Genomic DNA, 21,829 nt, shown 5'->3' with positions numbered 1-21,829 from the left:
CTTATTGCTCTTGCTGGGGAGAAGGAGATAACTTTTGCTGTCTGCTTCCCTGCTGTTCCTGCTTCTGGCTGGATAGGATTCGTTTCTTTTGCTCGCTGACATCGGACCTGTAACTGGAGAGGCTCTGAATCCCACTGTTGTACTCTTTAGGTTTAGTTATGCTAAATCTTGGCAAGAGAAGAGAAAATAGCAACGCTCTAGCGCCCTGTTCATCTTGTGAAAACCTCTAGCTTTGGTAGGTCCACAGAACAAAAACATGGCAATAGAGAGAAGAAATGCCAGACCCCAAGCAAGGGTCTGAACTCTACATGGTGATCAGCAGAGAACCAGCTCGGGGGGGCTTGTAAAATGAAAATGTTCTTTGTTTTGTTTTACCAGCTGTGTTTAGTGAAGAGTAAAAATCCCCACGTTCTAGGACTTCACAGCATTCGAGTAGAGGATGCCGAATATTTGAGTGACACGGGCTGTTTTTCTCACTTCCTCATGTCTCCACTGCGGGCAGGGTGTGAATGGCCACTCGTGCAGACATACCCGCATTAGCTGTACTCTAGCTAGCTCACTAAATCTAGCAGTGACAAGGCAGCCGTGCGGGCTTCAGCATGGATTTCACAAGCCCAGCTGACCTCCTGGTATGTTCTACAGCCAAGGCTGATGCTAGCACTGCAGTGTCCTCACTATTCTTTGTCATGAGCTAGCTGGAGTGCAGGAATGTCTATACGAGCTGCAAATCACACCCCAGGCTGCAGTGTAGACATCCCCTAAGGAAGGGGAAAGGGAAAGAGATCAGTGAGCGAGAGAGAGCGGGGGAAGGTGCTGAGCTAGGACATGGAGAAGGGAGTGAAGAAAGATAAGACAGGGAGGCAGGAGAGTTTTACTGCCTGCTGTTCTGTGGCACCCATGCCTTCAGATGGAGCTGCGGGTACTCAGCACTTCTGAAAACCAAGCCTAAAATGTCTGTCCAGCTGCAATCCCCTGGTGCCATGGAAGGCCCAGGGTGCACCTGCTGTGCTAACTGCAGGTGGGTGGTAGCAGGTCCGGAGCGCCAGCTGAGCACTCCCCCACGTGTCCTGGCTGGGCACCCTGGCACGAGAAATGTTGATTCCCGGTAACCCAGTGGCAGTGGGTTAAGGACAAGATCCCTTCGTTGGTGCTAGAGCCCCAGATCTGCTGTTTATAGGTTCTTTGTTGTCACATGGGCATTGTCTGCACATCAGTCACTAAATGACTGGAGAATAGCTAATGTGATGCCAATTTTTAAAAAGGGCTCCAGAGGTGATCCCAGAAATTACAGGCCGGTAAGCCTGACTTCAGTACCGGGTAAACTTGTTGAAACAAAATTGTCAGACACCTAGATGTTGGAGAAGAGCCAACATGGTTTTTGTAAAGGGAAATCCTGCCTCACCAATCTACTAGAATTCTTTGTGGGGGTCAACAAGCATGTGGACAAGGGGGATCCAGTGGATATAGTGTACTTAGATTTTCAGAAAGCCTTTGACAAGGCCCCTCACCAAAGGTTCTTAAGCAAAGTAAGCTGTCATGGGATAAGGGGGAAGGTCCTCTCATGGATTGGTAACTGGTTAAAAGATAGGAAACAAAGGGTAGGAATAAATGGTCAGTTTTCAGAAGGAGAGAGGTAAATAGTGGTGTCCCCAGGGGTCTGCACTGGCCCCAGTCCTATTCAATGTATTCATAAATGATCTGGAAAAAGGAGAAAACAGTGAAGTGGCAAAACTTGCAGATGATACAAAATTGCTCAAGATAGTTAAGTCCTAGGAAGACTGCAAAGAGCTACAAAAGGATCTCTCAAAACTGGGTGACTGGGCAACAAAATGTGATGGGCGTCTAAATTAGCTGTTACCACTCAAGAAAGAGATCTTGGAGTCATTAAGGATAGTTCTCTGAAAACATTCACTCAATGTGCAGCAGCAGTCAAAAAAGCAAACAGAATGTTGGGAATCATTAAGGAAGGGATAGATAATAAGACGACAAATATCATATTGCCTCTATATAAATCCATGGTACACCAATATCTTGAATACTGCATGCAGATGTGGTCGCCCCCATCTCAAAAAAGATATATTGGAACTGGAAAAGATTCAGAAATAGGCAACAAAAATGATTAGATGTATGGAACAGCTGCCATATGAGGAGAGAGTAATAAAACTGGGACTTTTCAGCTTGGAAAAGAGATGACTAAGGGGGGATATGATAGAAGTCTATAAAATCATGACTGGTGTGGAGAAAGTAAATAAGGAAGTGTTATTTACTCGTTCTCGTATCACAAAAACTAGGAATCATCAAATGAAATTAATAGGCAGCAAGTTTAAAACAAGCAAAAGGAAGTATTTTTTCACACAACGCACAGTCAACCTGTGGAACTCCGTGCCAGAGGATGTTGTGAAGGCCAAGACTATAACAGGGTGTAAAAAAGAACTAAATAAGTTCATGGAGGATAGGTCCCTCAATGGCTATTAGCCAGGATGGGCAGGGATGGTGTCTCTAGTCCAGCAGTCTCCAACCTTTTTTTTTTTTTTTTTTTTTTACACACAAGATCACTTTTTGAATTTAAGATCAACCCAGGATCTACCCTGTCCCTTCCCCGAGGCCCTGATGCTTCCCTGGGGCCTCTCCCCAATCACTCATGGGGCTGAGAGGAGCAAGGAATGGGCAGGAGGAGCCAGTGGGCTGGCAAAATCTCGAGGCGCAGTGCAGGCCGGGGCCCCTTCTGAGCATGGGCCTGGCTCCATGGTGCCACTCGTGCCATTGTAAACCCAGTACTGGAGGATGGGGTGAGGGCTCTGGGAGGGAGTTTGGTTCAGGAGGTGGCTCTGGGCTGGGGCAGGGGGTTGGGGTGTGGGAGGAGGGCGGGCGAAGTGGAGGCTCCAACCAGGAGGTGCTTACCACAGGTGGCTCCCAGTCGGAGGCACAGTGAGGCTCAGGTAGGCTGCCTGCCTGTCCTGGCCCCACGCTGCTCCTGGAAGCAGCTGGCTGCTGACATGTTTCTGTGTCCCCTGGGGAGAATGGGGGTACCAGTTCTCCATCTGCTGCCCACAAACCCTGCCCCCACAGCTCCCATGGGCCAGTTCCTGGCCCATGGGAGCTGCGGGGATGGTGCTGGGGGCAGGGGCAGCATGCGGAGACACCTCACACCCCCCGCTCCAAGGGGCCGCAGAGATGTGCCAGCAGCCAGCCGCTTCCGGGAGTGGCGTGGGGCCAGGGCAGGCAGGCAGGCAACCTGCCTGAGACCTGCTGTGTCGCTGGACTTAGCAGCCTGGAGATCGCGATCGACGGGCAGAGGCTCCAGGATCAGCCCAGGTTGGTGATCACTGCCCTAGCCTCTGTTTGCCAGAAGCTGGGAATGGGCGACAGGAGTGGATCACTTGAGGATTACCTGTTCTGTTCATTCCCTCTGGGGCACTTGGCATTGGCCACTGTTGGCAGACAGGATACTGGGCTCAATGGATCTTTGGTCTGACTCTGTATAGCCGTTCTTATGTTCTGTCACCAGAGCTGTTTTCTTTCCTTGTTGACAACCCCAGGAGAGAGAAGCGCCACTCCAAATTAAAGCTCTTGTCTGAGCTCCCATGCAGGGAGAAGTGAGGGTTTGAGGTCAGAGAAGGGGAGAAGGAAGCCCAGGGACAAAGCTGAAGACTGACAACTTGCCCCTGATGATTGGTGACAACATGCCATTTCTGACCTCTCACTCCCTGAGCTGGGACCACTGTGCAGGCAGAGAGCTTAGCCTCAGGGCTGGAGGGAGAGAAGGGAGTTCCTCATTTCGCTCACCAGCATCCCTTCCACCTGACTTCAAGGAACACCGCTAGACTCAACATCACAGTCCTCGGTGAATGCTGCATGGGGGGTGCTAGGAATCTGAGCTCCATGGCTAAGTGTCTGAAGTTGCACCAATGACTAATTCACAGGTTGTGCAAAAGGGGGTGAAGGCCACGTAGGGTGAAATCCTGGCCCCACTGAAATCAAGGGCAAAGCTCCCATTGAATTCAATGGGGCATGATTTCACCTCTAGAGTTCAGAAAAGGGTGAGCAGCTGGAAAGGGGGATGGGGTCAAAACAGGAAATATCAGGGGGAAAGTCTCTGAGGCAATTCAGGGGTGGTGCCCAGAGACAAAACGTGACTCCTGGCAGGGATATGATGTAAAGCTGCCTCTCTCACCATGGCAGAAATCCCTGTGGCTCTTGGCAGCACACACAAAGCCCCCCCAGACCCTCCTCCCCATTGCTGTCAAACACCATTTCCCCATGCAAAGTATGTTTGAAATATTACCCAATTGGCACCATTTTATACAATATTCAGCTAGCTTGTACAGACTGAAGCCATAGGAATTCTCTGCTCAGAGTGGGGGTAAGGCCAGGGGTTGGGAGCTGGTTGATCTGGATTGTCTTCCTGAATCTGCTTCAGAGTCTCTGGGTAACCTTGTGCCATTCTCATACCCTCTGTGTGCCTCAGTTTCCCCATCTATAACATTAGAAGAAGAGAAGAAGAAGACGACTTTCCTACCTCACAAGGGTCCTACCCAGGAAAGTACTGAAGCACCTGCTTAAATCCCACTAGCACTGATCAGGAATTTCTTGGTAACTGTTTTCTTGTTGAAAATGTTGATTAATCAAAACAGGAAAGGATAAGTTTGGCCAAAATTCTCAACTCGAAGAAATGTTGAAAAGCACGTTCTGAAATTGTCAAAATGTCCCGTTTTGACATTTTTTTAAACCAAAAATTCTGGTTTCCCGGTTTGAAACAAATTTTAGTTCAAAATTTGAGCTCATTATAGTAAACCCCAACTTTTAAAATTAAAAAATAGTTGAAATTAAAGCAAAATGTTTGTTGATCCAAACCATTTTTTTTTTAAATCTCAAATATCTTCCTAGAATGGGAAAATCACTTCCTGCCCAGCTCTAAACCCCATTGATTAAGCAGATGTGTAAGTGGTGCCCTAAATTGGAGCCAGAGAGATTGCAGGGATTAATTCATTCTTATTTGTAAAGCATTTTGAGACCCAAGTGCAAAAGTATCACCCATATTGCTGGTGATATATTTTGCTTTATATATGGATAATATATTATTCTATCTACAAATAATGTATTATTTCCAGATGAACATATTGCCTGTATTATATATGTTTGTACCAATTATACATTTTACTTTGTTTCTATAATGACATTTATTATACAGCATGATATAGGATTGAAGTTACTCAGTGTAAAGCGATAGGTATAATAAATTATTATTCAGAGTAAATGCGATAAAATACATGGCTGTTTTCAGCATATTCCCGCCCTTTCCCATCGTATGCAATGGTTTCAGTTTTAGAACATGGAAACAGTTCTTTAAATGTTAGTGTTACACTGCACCCCTGAGCAGCTCATCAGGAGCCAGGACTGAACCTGGGATGGGTAGCTCTCAAAACATGAGCCTTTACTTCCCGAACTAACATAAGAACAGCCATATTGGGCCAGGCCAATGGTCCAACTAGCCCAGTTTCTCATTTTCTGATAGTGGCGGTGCCAGATGCTTGAGAGGGAATGAACAGCACAGGGCAATCATCAAATGATCCATCTCCTGTTGTTCAGTCCCAGCTTCTGGCAGTCAAGACACAGCAATGAGGAACCAGGCTGTAGCAGGCTCATCAACCTTTGTGTTTCTGTGGCCCAGCCACTGTGCCACTGGAGGGTGACAGAGCACTGCACTGAGTGGGTTACACTGGCAGTGTGCCTGATCGCTTGTGCGGAGATGTTTCCCACACATCTTTCCCTCACAGTGGTTGTCCTGAGGCCCAGACTCTCCATGTGTCTCTTCATGGGCTCTTTGTGCAGCGTCCTCTGCAGCTGGGAGGGTTGCTTGTCTCTTTCTAAGTGCCAGGTGGATCAGGCCTGAATCCTGGGACATGCTGAACACAACTCCTCCCTGTGGCCTCTTGGTGATATCAGTTGTCCATGCTTCTCAGCAGATGGCTCCAGGTTTGATCCTGCAGAACCTCACCTCAGTAATCTTTGCCATTGACTTCAGGAGGGCTAGTTACATGAGTAGCCTCACTTGAAGTATTCCTCACTTGAGTAAGGGGCTTCAGGATCAGGCCCTTATGCCCTGATCCCATGAAAGTCCACTGCAAAACTCCCATTGATTGTAATGGTGCAAGATCAGGCCCTTGATGAGTTTCCTACTGGTCCCTACCAGCTGGGGCATGTAATGTTCCCCTGCTGCCAGCCCCATTGTGCCAGTCTGCCCAGTCTCTGAACCTGGCCTTGCACCTCTCAGCTTGCCCATGTATATCATGGGGATCATGGCAAAATCTCCAACTGATTTGTGTTCTAAAAGAAGTTGTAAAAGGGGAACCTGCAAAAATGCAAGCATGTCTATTCCACATGCAAAAACTTGCCCATGTCCACACAAATTGCCAATTTGCTTGCACAAAAGAAATAATTGCAGTCACAATGGCCTGCTTGGAGTGCGTGAGGGCATGTTTTTGTGGAGGCATGCACATTTTTGGGGAAACACTACTGCCTGTAAAAAGATGCCTGGAAAAACTAACTCAAAATTCACTAAGCAAATATGTCTTCAAAATGGAGTAGAAAAACATTCCTTTCAAGACCTTGCATAATTTGGGTAGGGTCAGTCTGAGGGGACTTTTATGTAATAATGCAAGATGACCAGGAAGGGTGGAATCGGTTAAATACTTATGGCTTTGTGATGCTTTGAATATGAGGTACTAGGAGATCCTGGAATTACTCCGAATTTGTCCATCACCACTTAATAGAATTCTAAAGCACAATATCCACTGGGACATGTGTGATCATCCGGGTGTGAAGCTCCTACAGAACCACTGTTCAGTGAGGTCTGCCCCAGCTCCTACTGTAGTCAATGGGCATCTTTCTGTTGATTTCGGTGGAAGTTGGAACAGGACTTTAACCCTATTGTGCGCCACAAGCAATGCACATTTGGTGGGGTGGCCCACTGCACCATGTGGACAGAGGTCCAGCCATAGGGCCGTACATAATCAGGCAGCCAAAGGGTGAGGCTCGTTCCACTCTGGGTATAGTCAGGAGGGCGGCAATCAAGTTCGTATAATTTCTTCCATCTCACAGATGAATGATCCGACTGAGGGAGTCTCCTGCCTGTCTAGCACCAACTCAGAATTAGCTAACATTGGGCACCTGGGTCAGTCACAGACCGGACTGTTTTGTTCCACATATTCAGTATCAGGGGTTCCGAAGGCTAAGCACAACCCTAGCAGCATAAGTAGCATGTGTGCACCCGCATATCCATGACCCTGGCCCTGCGCGATTCTGTCGCTTTGCCCTGCTCTTGCAAACGGCTGAAAGAACGTTGGAAAGTTTCCCTGAGCTCAGAACATTTAGCTAATTGTGTGGGACAGGGCAGCTCTTGTTCACTCTTCAGCTGGGACATTAGTTACAGCGGGGAGCTCAAATTCTAGTGCTTGTTCACTTCCTTTTGTTATTTCCCCTCTCTGCAGATGGGGAGATTACGTCCAAGCCAATGGTGCTGTTCTTGGGACCGTGGAGCGTTGGCAAATCCACCATGATAAACTACCTCCTAGGGCTGGACGACACGCCCTACCAGCTGTACACAGGTAATGTGTGCTCCGGCTCGCCCATTGTTTCTGCTTAATGTGCTGTGCAAAGGGTACAAGCAGGCACTGTCACTCGTACATTCACTTCTCAAGTCAATTCCAGCCAGAGCTTGGCTGGTAAACATTGTCCCCAGCTGCTCTTTGAACCTCTCTTTTTTACTCATTGCAACCTCCCAGGCTGTTAGGTGACAGCCATCACTCTGGTCAGGGAGGGCTTGAATCCTTGCAACCCTGCTCCTGTAAGAGTCAGAGGAGTTGGTGCAGAGAAAGACAGATGAGATTCCTCTTCACCCCCCAGGATCAAGCTGTGCATCTGCCGAAGCAGCATTCCTACTTCCTGCAGTCCAGAGGCTCAGGACTGAGATCTTCCATCCCGATAGGGCATTGCACTGCAGGTCACTTTCCAGGCCAGCAGAATAACAATCTTCTAACAAGGGGAACTTGCCCTTTTCTTCTATCCTTCCCCTCCATGCATGGAGCCAATTAATTTACTTTAACAACAGGCATGACATTTCCCATCTCCTCTTCTCAGCTCCCACTCCCTTTTATCCCTGAACACCGCTGAGCGTAGCACTGCTGAATTAAAACCTGTACTGAGCTCTGGGCATAGGGAGAATCAAGGCACTAGAAAGCAGCGCAGGAGCTGGTCCTTTATAATGCTTTTCACACTTGTGATATCTCAGTGTAGATTAACCACTGCAGGAAAAAACTGCACTCGTGCATCCATGAAATAGCTACAACGTGGTCTACACTACAGAGTTTAGGTCAACATAGGCTGCCTTATGTCAACCTAACTCTGTAAGCGTCTACACTAAAATGTAGCTGCCACCGGTGTAATCCACCCCCTACACCAATTTAACAACTCCACCTCCACGAGAGGCGTAGCCCGTAGGTTGATGTAGTTAGGTCAATGCAGTGTCAGTGTAGACACTATGTCACTTACATTGACACTTGCTGCCTTTCGGATGCAGTCCCACGATGCTCCACACTGACAGTCCTGGTGAGGACACGCACCTCTGACACAAGGAGTGTAGTGTGGACATGCAAAGCAATTTAATTACTGTGGTGGCTGTACAAACTAACTTAGGTTGACTTAATTTTTTAGTGTAGACTTGCCCTATGTTTCCTCAAGACATTCTACAAGGCATGAGGTACATGATATTGCAAGATGCTCTCTGACCACACCTGTTGCTTTGGATCACCCTCTGTATATTCATGAGTATGCAGTATCCTCCCCAGATAGTCTCAGACACAGAGTCTGACTCATTTCCAGCAGGAGAGCTTAGACTTTACAGCTCACCTTCTCTGCTTCTCTTGTTACTGGACAGGGGCTGAACCCACCACCTCTGAGTTCACAGTCATCATGCACGGCCCAAAGCTGAAGACCATCGAGGGCATTGTGATGGCTGCTGACAGTGCACGCTCCTTCTCTCCCCTCGAAAAGTTTGGGCAGAACTTCTTGGAGAAGCTGATCGGGATAGAGGTGCCTCATAAGCTTTTAGAGCGGGTCACCTTTGTAGACACACCGGGCATCATTGAAAACCGCAAGCAACAGGAACGAGGTAGTAACCTGCTTTGTTCATTGTAAGAAAGACCAGAAAAGAAGGTGCAATATAAATGTGAGATAATAACAGTCCCTTGCTCTTCTACAATGCTGTTCATCAGTAGATCTCAAAGCGCTGTAGTATTTTCCCTGTTTTACAGGTGAGAGAAAAAAGTGACAGTCGCTGATCCAGGAAGAGAACCAAGGTCTCCTGAGGCCCAGCTGAGGCTGTATTCATTAGGTCACACACAACAAAGGGCCAGCGAGGTGTTGCTGGGCGTTTATTTTTATATTGCAGAAGCATCAAAATTTTGCCCGCCTGTGTTTGTAATGGCCACCTGACACAGGCCTCAGGGACACACCCAATATTCATAAAATAGAGCAGATAGGGCATACTTCCTCTTTAATATGGAGGGGCAATGTTCATAGACTTAAGCAAGAAGGGGGTGTTTGTGGCCTTTGGGCTGTATTTAGCCTATGGGCTGCACTTTGCCAATTATTTTCTATCATATTCTTAAATCTTTGATCCAGGCCCCTGCCAAAACCTCTGTGTTAAAGCAGGACACGATGGAATGCTGGAACACCACAACTTCCAGGATAACGTATCTCACAATTGGGGTAGCACTGCTGGGGTTTGTCACCCCATAGACTAGATACATTAGGCAGCATTGGAGTGGCCAAAGCATGGCCTTAGAAAACAATCAGAGCACAGATAATCAACAGCAGGCTACAGACAAAAGGAAAGTTTGGAAGTGACTTGGAAGGAATTTAATTCCAGAAGAAGCAAAACACACCCCCAACCACTAGGAGGCAGCAGTGTGTACATCAGAGTGGGCCCAGAGGTGAAAGGCAGTACCACCATATTAATAAAATGTTTGAATTGTCTACTAAAATCTGTTATTTACCTATATGCTCATCAGTGCATTAATTACACAGCATCCCCACCTCTGTTCTCTCAATATCTACCTTAAATCCAGGGGGAAATCCTGTCCCAATGGCAAAACTCCCATTGACTTTACTGGGGCCAGGATATTATCAGAGAATGCCAGCTAAGGCACCAGTGCTAAGTGAAAATAGACTGATTGTGGATATTGGCGCCAAGCTGTTCTGCGATGGTTTTAGTAGCTGAGAAACAAGATTTCCCACTGCATGAGGTCTAAGTCTGAAGGGGTCTGAGACATGGTAGGCCTGTGTCGTATCTATGCTGGTGACTGAATGGATTGGTCCTGTGTTAGATGTGGGGAGCTGAACATTTCTGGTTGATTTTTCTCTCTCCTTTCCCAAAGGTTACCCATTCAATGACGTGTGCCAGTGGTTCATCGACAGAGCCGACCTCATCTTTGTCGTCTTTGACCCTACAAAGCTGGATGTGGGTCTGGAGCTGGAGATGCTGTTTCGTCAGCTGAAGGGCCGGGAGTCTCAGATAAGAATAATCTTGAACAAAGCGGACAGTCTCGCCACCCAGGAGCTTATGAGAGTCTATGGCGCCTTGTTCTGGAGCTTGGCTCCTCTGATCAATGTCACTGAACCTCCCAGGGTCTATGTCAGTTCCTTCTGGCCCCCGGAATATCACCCTGAAACCCACAAGGATCTGTTCCTTAAAGAAGAGATCTCGCTCTTAGAAGACCTTAACCAGGTGATTGAAAACAGGCTGGAGAATAAGATTGCCTTCATCCGCCAACATGCCATCCGGGTTCGCATCCATGCCCTCCTGGTTGACCGCTATTTGCAAACCTACAAGGACAAAATGACCTTCTTCAGTGATGGGGAGCTGGTATTCAAGGACATTGTGGAAGACCCTGACAAGTTCTACATCTTCAAGTCTATCCTGGCAAAGACCAATGTCAGCAAGTTTGATCTCCCCAACCGTGAGGCTTATAAGGACTTCTTCGGCATCAATCCCATCAGCAGCTTCAAGCTGCTAGCTCAGCAGTGTTCCTACATGGGAGGATGTTACCTGGAGAAGATCGAAAGGGCCATTACTCATGAGCTTCCTGATCTCTTGGGGAGTATTGGCTTGGGGAAGAAGCCCAGTATTCTCTCCTGTGACACGACTGGCTGTGGTGAAACCCCAAGGAACCGCTATAGGAAACCATAACATGCTATGTACTAACATAACCATTCATGTTTTCCTGTTGGTGAATGAGCTTATGTCTTATCTGTCCAAGAAGCCATGGTTTATTAACCCTTTGAGTGCCACACTGGCAAGAGCTACGGTACAACGAGGACTGTGAGTCATTGACATTAATGGCAGAGGAAGCGGGGTGGGCATAGAAAAGAGAATAAAGAACTGTGAATTCCTGACATTATCTTTGTTATTTTAAATAGAAAGCAATGTTTAAGCTGTAAGTAAAAGCAACAAATGGTGAACTAAAGCTTTAGCTGCTTTTTCACTGGTACTGAAGTTCATGAGTGTGGAACAAGAAGTTCAACCTTTGCATACACTAAGCAGACAGGGAGTAGGAAACGCAGACTCTGGAATGATAACCTGGAGGAAGGCTCCGACATCTTGACCTGGAGAGGGTCACCGCTGGGGAGAGAGAGATCCAGCAGAGTAAATGTCAGCTTTTGGTGGCTGTATATAGGCATGAGGACCACAGAAATGCCTATACATAAATAATAATCTGTTTTTTTTTCTTTCCAAGACTTGTAGGCCATCAGGTTCAGTTCTTTGTGAGCTCCGTTTGGATGACAGTTGAGCTATAACTCAGAATCTTTAGCATTCACCCAGGTATTAGCCCTCTCCTATCCCCAGGGGTAGGGAAAGAAAGACCCCATGTCTGTGTTTAGACTGGATTCGGTCCAATCTCTGGAAACATATGGCATTGTTAGCACCAAATGCATGTCCCAGGTGGGATTTGGAAGTCTGGCTCAGAAGGAGAAATGACTGGAGCTGAAAGAGCAATGGCACTTGAGTTACATTTGAAAGACAGTGGCTGTAACTCAAGAAAGTTCAGAAGAAAGCCTTTGAAAGCACCGGTCTGTCCCTGTGCCTGAGAAGAGGCAGGGAGCTTAGTGTATGCATTTGCCGTTAGCGTCATGCAGTTGTTAGCAAGTCAAGCACAAACCTTGGTAGGGCTCAGAGGGTTAATCGATTTGCATTTTGACCTTGTTTATGCCAGTGTTGCATGTTTTCTCCAAGTCAGATCCCTGTGTTGTTGTTCGGTTTGGAGGAAGACAGGAACACCCTCCGTTTCACAGCTGTTGCCTGTTTTCTCTTCCAAACTTTTTGCTGTAGGTTAGGCAGTCGAAGGTGTCTGGGCCCTATCTTATTTGGGCTGAACCAAGCAGTCATATTTATTTGTTGGCGTTGCCATGTTGTTCACCTGCCCCAACACACCAACACCCAAAATTGTGAGTTGCAGGAAATGATGCCATCAGAACCAGTTCTAGCCTCTCTGTGGACATAGTTCATTGTAGATGGCAACTAAGGCACAGGGGAAGAATGGGAGCCCTCTTCACCAAGCAGGTGTTGTTTGGTTGCAATGACCCAGCATGGCTGGTGGTTGAGCTAAGCACTAACTGAAGAAGAAGGTGGATGTTGCCCTGAATGGTGAATGGTGTACGAGACCTGGTAAATAGCCTTTCCTCACTATTCTCCCTGTCAAATGGACCAGAGGCTGGTCTTCAGAGAACCTTCTGAGTGGAAGTACTCACTGTAACATGCCTATGGGCCTTATCTGCTCGGGGTCAAGAATACAATGAAATGCAAAGCAAGGCAAAGATAGAAAGACAATAGGAAATAAGAGAGCCATATGTTGGCTTTTTAAAGAAGAAACTTGAGCAGATAAGAAAGCGGAAGGTGCTGACCAGAGCCTGTTGGGAGCTTGGCATGGGGTCCGAAAGGCAGCACCTCTGATTCACATGTGAGAATAGAGATGGAGCTGTCGCTACAGGAGAACCAAACGTATCTAGCACTGGTCTGGAATTCAGCTTCCTTGCTGCTGAAACCTTGAGTTTAAAAGAAATGGTCTTTTAAAGCAATCCAGGTGAGTTCTAGTGGACATTGTTTCATGGGTGCTTGACTTGATCCAAATGTGTCACCCTGGAGGACACGTCCGATGGGTAATGCGTCCCCAAAGGCTGGGTGCTGGAGAAGAAACAAGTACATCGACGAGTACTGCAAGAGGGCAGGTTACATGCTGAGGGATTTTGTGCACAGCACCGAAAGGAACAGGGGCAGCTAATGAAGGCAAAAAGAGGCGTCAGAGAAACTGGCATCCAAAATAGCACAAAGAAAAGTGACATGCTGGTGAGTCAATATATAGTGAGGTCTCAGACTGCCTTGGAGCTGCTTCCTCCATTCACTTCTATTCTTCTTTTGCTCACTTCCTTTTATGTTACCCCATTGCTCCTCCTCATCCTTCTTTGTCTTGATCACCCACTCTTTCTCACGTCTCATTGTTCTCCATTAAGCTTACCGGCTGCTCCTGTCACTTGGCCTAGTTTGCATGGTTTTCTTAGGAGTGAATGAAAAAAACTGTCAAAACTGTGCTAATTTTGCCTCTGCTTCTGCCATCACATTATGTTTTATTGTCACCATAAGCAAATAAGTCTGTTAAACTTTTCTAATTCTCTGTGCCTTATTCTTCCTGCTTGTTCTTTGTCTTTTTGTTTCTCTTTGCTGTGCTGTCATCTTCTTTTTGTCTTCCCCTTTTCTTCAGTCTTTCTCCTGCCTTTTCTTTCCTCCGTTTCTTGCCATCCTCTTTTCACTATACCCAGGTCCTTCCTTCCTAGTTCCCTCTAGGTCACTAGCATCCTGCCGGTCATAAAGCTACTGCTCTCCTTTTGGGTGTTGGTGTAGGTCAGGATTATGGTGTGGCTGGTGTTACCAACACGATATAGATGGAGGAATGCTGGCAGCATTGAGGAGGATGGAGGATGTAAAGCATAGTTGTCTACAGGTACTGGGCCTGTTGGTTGACGTCCTGTTGGGTAAGCATTCATTGACAATGAAGATCTCTGCATATACTCAAGAAAATCTCCTGTAATTGGATGAGTTCACCTTTTCACATGCGACTGACAAGCACAGTACTGGCTCAAAAGCCCAGCATAGAGGCTCATGCACTGATCGTAACTACCTTCCCATCTGAAAATTTACACTAGGATTCTCTTCTTAAAAGCACTCCTGGCGCTCCAACTTTAACCCCCCTGTGGCCTGACATAAGGTGACCCTTAAGAAACAATGGACCTAAGAAGTTGAAGAGATATTTTTGTGCATTTGTTTAACTGCACATCTAGCTGGGCCCACTCTCAGCTCTGGTTGGCTGCCCCAGCCCTTGTTGGGAGTCTGACACATTTCTGATGGCCTTTCTTCCCAAGCCCCTTGACACTTGAAATGACTTGCATGGCCACAGCAAGTGATTGTTAGTCTAAGGAAGACTGTAGTTCAAAGCCCACCTCACCTGGCCCAGTCTGATTACAAAGCAGGCTCCTACCATCAATCTGACTGTCTCTGTTCTATGAAACAAAATTAACTTGATTAGAAACAAAATATAAAGCATGACATGAGTGATGTGTCTCTGAGTTACAGGAAATGCATCAGGAATGAAAACAGGGATCCTGAAGACTTTTTTTTAATTTTGCTAAAAAACGCAACATCCCTAAACCCACTGTTGTGTGCTTCTTTTTTAACAGGAATCTGGACAGACACATTATAAGGAATTACATGCTGTAATATATTCCCAATTAGGTGTTCATGATAATGTGCATTTGGATAAAATTGTTCGTCCTGTACATCAACCCATTTAATAAAATCAGTATTTTTCAAACACATTCCACGGCTATATTTGCTTTGTTTGCCTGTCCACAGAGGTGCTGGAACCATGGACTTGCTTCTCTTGAAGTCAATGGGAGTTTTATAATTGGCTTCAAAGGGAGCAGGATTGGGCCCCATGCAGTAGAGCGGTGCTTATACAAAACCAAGGGACGAAAGGACAGAATCCCAGATTGCGCCTCTGAGTTCCAAAGGGAAATGAAATGTTGCCCTCAAATGCACACAGGTGGCTCTGGTTAACGTTCACGCTGCTAACGGAAAGCATAGAGCAGTGCCCAAACTGGACGGGGAGATGATGGTGGAATAGGGAAGCATGAGAACACCCAGCTTTCAGCCTTTGCCATACCACAATCCCATATTACAAAAGAAGGATGTTTTGGGACCCACACCCTCCCAGTGAGCCATAGAGAAGGGGAGAGCTCTCTTCATAGCTCCCCACACATGGCATAGTGGATCATCTTAGCTTTAGGGGCGACGCACTCCTCCAAACTCAGCTTCTACTGCCTCACCTCTCCTGCAACCATTTCAGGAAGTGCTAAAAGGGGCACCTCACCTAACCACAATCCAGCCTGCACAGTGCTCCATGCTCACCAGAGGAGAGCTCCCCCATCATCTTCTTGCTCTCCCTCACCCAAGAGCCCACTGCCAGGCCTCCTCTCCCTTTCGGGGCCTCGCAGAAAAAATGGCTCTCATAGGACATGGCTCACCTGGTACCACTCCAGTACAGGCCCATCGGTTAGGAATAAGAGGCATTCTTTAAGGACACATTCAGCCCACACTTTCCCAGTTAAGGTTTGCTCTGGACACTGCTGGGAGCTGTAGAGTCTTCAGAGGAAGGGCCATGGGCACCACTGGAGGCAGTTCAGTGAAACTTCTGCTCAGTGTGCAGCTGCGATCAAAGCAGCTAACAGTATCAGGACGCATAAGGAATGGGATGGAAAATAACAGAGAATGTTTTCAATCAGTGATGTGGCTTCGTGCAGCACTGGTCACCCTATCTCTCACACGACAGGGCAGAACTAAAGGGGTTCAGAGCAGGGTGATGAGAATGACCAGGGGCCTGGAAAAACTCTCATGAAGAGATTCTGGAAAGGCTGCGATTATTACCTTAGAAAAGGGACAAATCATCATAAAAATCTATGAAACAACGAATGGGCTAGACAAGGGCGATGAGGACTTCTGTTCTCCCTGTCCTCTAACACAAGAGCAAGGGGACAGTCAGGAGATTAAAAGGTGGGAAATTCAAACTCCAGAAAAGGAAACACTTTGCACACACATGTGATTACACTGTAACACTCGCTGCCGCAGGAAGTCACTCAGACCAAGAATTTAACAAGATTGTAAAGGGGACTGGGTATTTATATGGAGACTATGAATATCCAGTTATTGTAATTAATGATGACAAATTCTGGAAGGGGTATTAAACCTCACAGCGCAGGGTTTAGGCCAATCGCTAACTAGCAGAGACCAGGTTGAGACACAGCTGGGGTAGGTCACAGATTATCTCACATCTACTACTGTGGGGCTCTTGCACCTTCTGATGCTGGCCGTGGTAGGAGAGAGGCTCCTGGTGTGGATGGCCCTCAGGTCTGATACAGCCTAGCTGGTCCTACATTGCTCTAAAGATTTAGCTGCCAAGTAGTCCTCTTGCTTATCCCAATTTTACATGGATTCTTCCTAATCTACTCCAGCTACATCTACACTGGGCGCAAGGGGTGTGAATCCCAGCTTGTGTAGACATTCACACTAGCTCACATTGAACTAGGGTGCTAAAAATAGTAGGTGTAGTCACGGTTGCATAGGCAGTAGCGAGTGGCGGTACAGGCTAGCTGCCTGCATATGTACTGTAGTGAAGCAGAGTGACCTCCCTCCGAGCCTGAGCCCAAGGGACCATTACACTCTCCTGGTGGGTGGAGCTGGGCCAGTCCGGCCCCCCGTGCCGGGAGTATGGGGGCAGGGCAGGAAGTATAAAGAGAGGGCCCTGCAACTCAGTTGAGTGGGAGCCAGATGTCTCCACTGCTGCAGAACCCCGCCCCCAGAGGAGAGCAGCCCTGGAGAGGAGCTGCTGGGACTGCTGTCCGCAGTGTCCCCCAAGAAGATGGAGGACTCTTGGACTTCGGAACCCTCAACCTGGACTGTGGTAGAAGGTAGCCCTTGGAAAGCAGACTTTAGTCCGGTTTTATTACCAGTGTGTTTTGGAGGGATCCCCACTGACCCAGTGGTGAAATCATCTGCCACTGTTAGAGCCCTGGGCTGGGACCCTACCTGCTGCCACCAACCCCACCCCTGGGGGGGGGAGGCCTATGACCCCTAGGGCAGAAGGCCTGTGCTTTGTTTGTGGCTTGCCCCAGCCAAGAGACTGTAGGCCCAGACTGTGTGTTTGTGGTCTGCCTTAGTCAGGAGGCTTAGGCCAAATCTGCTCCCTGCTCTGCCTGCCAGAGGGATAGACCGCTAATTGGCTGTTAGTTGCCTGACACTTCGACACACAGATTGGCCTCCATCTGAGCCTGAACCCCAGGAACCCTGCACTATCCACAGGGTTCAGATACGTTCGTACTCAAAGCAGCTGCTGGCCCATACCACTGCTGTCTGTGCTACCACAGGTACACTAGTATTTTTAGCACATTAGCTCCATGAGAACTTGTGTGAGTCTGTCTTTATGAGCTGGGACTCACCCCCTGCCCCCACTTCCAACTGCAGACATACCCGCTGTGTAAGAGGAGGATCACGCCCTGCACGAAAAGGAGAGGCACCTAGTCTGTGAATACATCTGTGCCTCAAATCAGACTCACCTGTGCCTCTGAGCTCTCTTGTGGGTCAGGGGGGCTGGGGGGAAGGGGAGGAAGAGGTCTGACCATGCTTGGGGATGTGCACAAAAAGCAGGCCACGCTGCAGTTGTTCTCCACTCACCGCTGTGATACTGAGCAGGTTCAGGTGCTCATCACAGGTAGAGTATGGGCTGCTGCAGACCCAGAAATCTGCCTTTGCAAAAAGGAAGGGCTGGTCCCCCATCCATCTGGTCCTAAAAGAGCACACTAAGGTAATCGCAGGCATGCCGTGGCGACCCATAGAATCATAGAATATCAGGGTTGGAAGGGACCTCAGGAGGTCATCTAGTCCAACCCCCTGCTCAAAGCAGGACCAATCCCCAATTAAATCATCCCAGCCAGGGCTTTGTCAAGCCTGACCTTAAAAACTTCTAAGGAAGGAGATTCTACCACCTCCCTAGGTAACACATTCCAGTGTTTCACCACCCTCTTGGTGAAAAAGTTTTTCCTAATATCCAACCTAAACCTCCCCCACTGCAACTTGAGACCATTACTCCTTGTCCTGTCCTCTTCTACCACTGAGAACAGTCTAGAACCATCCTCTCTGGAACCACCTCTCAGGTAGTTGAAAGTAGCTATCAAATCCCCCCTCATTCTTCTCTTCTGCAGACTAAACAATCCCAGTTCCTTCAGCCTCTCCTCATAAGTCATGTGTTCCAGACCCCTAATCATTTTTGTTGCCCTTCGCTGGACTCTCTCCAATTTATCCACATCCTTCTTGTAGTGTGGGGCCCAAAACTGGACACAGTACTCCAGATGAGGCCTCACCAATGTCGAACAGAGGGGAACGATCACGTCCCTCGATCTGCACGCTATGCCCCTACTTATACATCCCAAAATGCCATTGGCCTTCTTGGCAACAAGGGCACACTGCTGACTCATATCCAGCTTCTCATCCACTGTCACCCCTAGGTCCTTTTCTGCAGAACTGCTGCCTAGCCATTCGGTCCCTAGTCTGTAGCGGTGCATTGGGTTCTTCCGTCCTAAGTGCAGGACCCTGCACTTATCCTTATTGAACCTCATCAGATTTCTTTTGGCCCAATCCTCCAATTTGTCTAGGTCCCTCTGTATCCTATTCCTGCCCTCCAGCGTATCTACCACTCCTCCTAGTTTAGTATCATCCGCAAATTTGCTGAGGGTGCAATCCACACCATGCTCCAGATCATTTATGAAGATATTGAACAAAACCGGCCCCAGGACCGACCCCTGGGGCACTCCACTTGACACCGGCTGCCAACTAGACATGGAGCCATTGATCACTACCCGTTGAGCCCGACAATCTAGCCAACTTTCTACCCACCTTATAGTGCATTCATCCAGCCCATACTTCTTTAACTTGCTGACAAGAATACTGTGGGAGACCGTGTCAAAAGCTTTGCTAAAGTCAAGAAACAATACATCCACTGCTTTCCCTTCATCCACAGAACCAGTAATCTCATCATAGAAGGCGATTAGATTAGTCAGACCCAGCAAGCTCCTTTGTCATGAGGACTGTGGCACTGGCTTGGACATAGGAAACGTGACACAGGGTGCATCTATCAGAGGCACCCATTCTGACTGACCAGATGAGACTGGCCCCCACTCCCTTTGACCTCCAGCTGACATGTAGGTGAATGGCCCTTTGGCTCATTACTACAGTCCGCCTTGTGAGAAATCTCAGGTAGTGATCCTAGAAAGGGCCTGCAACGGTCACACAGGTGGGGAAAGGTTAAGGGAGGCCTCAAAGGCCAATTAAACCCGCTAGTTACATCCAAGCCTGGTGGAGGAGGAGAGAGGTGGTGCTACAGGGAGAGGGAAGGACTCTGCTCTTGGTACTAGAGGGTGAAGTATGAGGGAGGAAGCCCAGGGCAGAGCTGGCTTTGGGATCCTCACCTGGGTAGAGGAGTCTGGGGAGGTGGCCAGGAGAGACATGGAGCTGCTCCTAGGCTGGAGCAAGCTCAGGTGGTGAGGAGCCCTGATAAAAGGGCAGGATCTGGACTTCCAGGGAGAGAGAGCCTGGTGTGGGGGAAAGGCAGAGGGCTCCACTGAGAAACCGAGTGAGGCCCACCTCAGAGGGTGGAAGGTCAGCTCTAAAGAGGACAGCAGAGGGGGACAGTTTGTACTTTCGATTTGGGATTGTGTTGGGGGCACCGGGGCAGGCAGCATATCCTGGCCCTGAAGAAAGGGTGAACGTAGAGAAACTGTGGGGAGAAGGCCTGAAAAAAAAGGCTGTGGTGGGAAGAAGTCCAGGCAGGTAGCAGCAAGGTGTCTCACAGAACAGACCGTCCTGCTGGCTGTAGAGTCCCTGGCCTGGCAGCTGGTGTAGGGGGAGGGCCTGGGGTCCTTATGAGCCATGGGGGAAGAGGGCGTGAGGCCCTGAGAAGGGGACAAAGGTGACTGGAAGCCCTGAGACCAGAGGGTGCAAGGACACGGGGCCCAGAGTTGCGACCGAAGACCTGACGTAAAGCCGTGAGCAATTGCTGTGAGCCTAATAGTATCTCAGGGTCTAAGCAGGATTAGATGCATCACAGCTGTGACTCTTGGGCACATGTGCAGGATTAAACTGGTAACCAGATTAGGAGGCAGGAAGGATTCCCCCTTCCCCCGGGGCAGATTGTCAAAGCTCCTGGGATTTCCCCCTCCCTCAGGGCAGGAATCCCTATCATGATGAGGGTGGGGGAATCTCAAAGACAAATGCCCCACAACTGTCCAGAGCCTAGGGCTTTGTGGACGTTGTTACTTCCCATCGTCTCCATTTCCATGTATGAGTGGATTTGCACTATTCTGTTCATGGATGGCAGAGCCATTCTGAGGATGGCGAGACCGGCTCACTGCTGCCATGGCACACGGCTTTTGCAAGTGCCACCCGCACCAGTTCTGTCAGAAGTCACAATGGGAATGTAGGTTTCCATAGCACCTTTCAGCCCAAAAGGCAACCTTTTTAACACAGGCCATAGGATATAAAGCTGGGAGCTTCCTTTACGAGCAGACGGGGAGTGCAAGGTTTCTTGGATTCATTTCTTATCAAGCGGCCTCTTGGCTCTTTTCATTCTGCAGCCTCCACCTCTACCCGAGAGGGTGTGTTAGCTCTTTAGAGCAAGGCCTGCCTTTCTAGCCTGTGTTTGTACAGCACCTGGCACAAGGAGGTCCAGGCCCATAACGAGGGCTCCAAGGCACTACAGTAACACAACAAAATAAATAAAATTAAGAGTGGGAATCCATTCTGCAGAGTCACACAGTTCAGGCCTACCCCCAGCAGAGGGCAGCAGTTCTATGTACAGTACTTACTGTCAGGAAAAAATGCATGGGAAGAAAAATCCCCCAGGAGCTGCCCAGCAAAATCCCTCCCAGGCATACCCAATTCTCTAGGGCAGCAAGTCACTGTTTTCACTATTTACTTTAAGCCTGTCTGGTGCATTAGTTAGGATACAGAGATGATTCCCCTTCCCTACCCCATTGGGCAGAACTTCCCCCAGACACTGACCACAGGGACTGGGACAAGATGGCCAATGTTCATATGGTGGGTCCTGCACTTTTCTGGAGGGGGCTAAGACACCACCCTTCGCCCCTGCTCTTGGGTGCCAAAGGCCCCGCTAGTAGCCTAGGAAGGTGGTAGAGGAGGGAAGCAGGGGAGGGGTCTGGGTTTGCTCCTCACTCTGAGTCCCAGCCCCTCTCAACCCTTGTGGGTTTCCTCCCCTCTTCCCCCTTGGGTGGGGCTACCCTCAGTCCTTAGACACTGGGGGAGGAAGTCTCCCTTACTTCAGTTCTCTGGTCTTTCAACTCTCACAACACACCTCCAAGCTCCAGCCCTCTCTCCTTCCTCCTCTTCCCCTGACTGCCTGAAGCAGGGGGTTTTATGAGGTTCCTGACAGGGCTTAATTGACTACAGGTGCTCCAATTAACCTGTAGTAACCCTCTGTAGTCTACAGGGAACCACGCCTTAATTAGCCTAGAGCTTATATATTTCCCTTCCACCACTCTACCACTGCTCTTTGGCCCTTCTGTATCACAAGAGGGAAAGATGAAGATGCTTCCTCTGCCGCCTGGGGTTCCAGCATGAGCCAGGGATGATTCAGATCCCCCCACCAAGGTAATA

At 48.4% G+C, this 21,829-nt stretch overlaps 1 protein-coding gene across 3 annotated transcripts in view; it reads left to right on the top strand.

Moving 5' to 3' along the window:
• SRL (sarcalumenin) overlaps positions 1-13,868 on the top strand; it is a 93,299-nt gene extending 79,431 nt beyond the window's left edge. For all 3 annotated transcript variants that reach the window (XM_043523773.1, XM_043523772.1, XM_043523774.1), the window contains 3 exons: positions 7,491-7,607; positions 8,936-9,169; positions 10,437-13,868. In XM_043523773.1, coding sequence (XP_043379708.1) covers positions 7,491-7,607; positions 8,936-9,169; positions 10,437-11,248 — 1,163 coding nt within the window. In that variant the 3' untranslated portion in view covers positions 11,249-13,868. The remainder of the gene's footprint in view (positions 1-7,490; positions 7,608-8,935; positions 9,170-10,436) is intronic.
• Positions 13,869-21,829: the final 7,961 nt, after the last annotated feature.

The sequence above is a fragment of the Chelonia mydas genome, chromosome 10 (genome assembly GCF_015237465.2).
Source record: "Chelonia mydas isolate rCheMyd1 chromosome 10, rCheMyd1.pri.v2, whole genome shotgun sequence".
NCBI lineage: Eukaryota > Metazoa > Chordata > Testudines > Cheloniidae > Chelonia > Chelonia mydas.
This window is presented reverse-complemented; position numbering and strand designations above follow the sequence as displayed.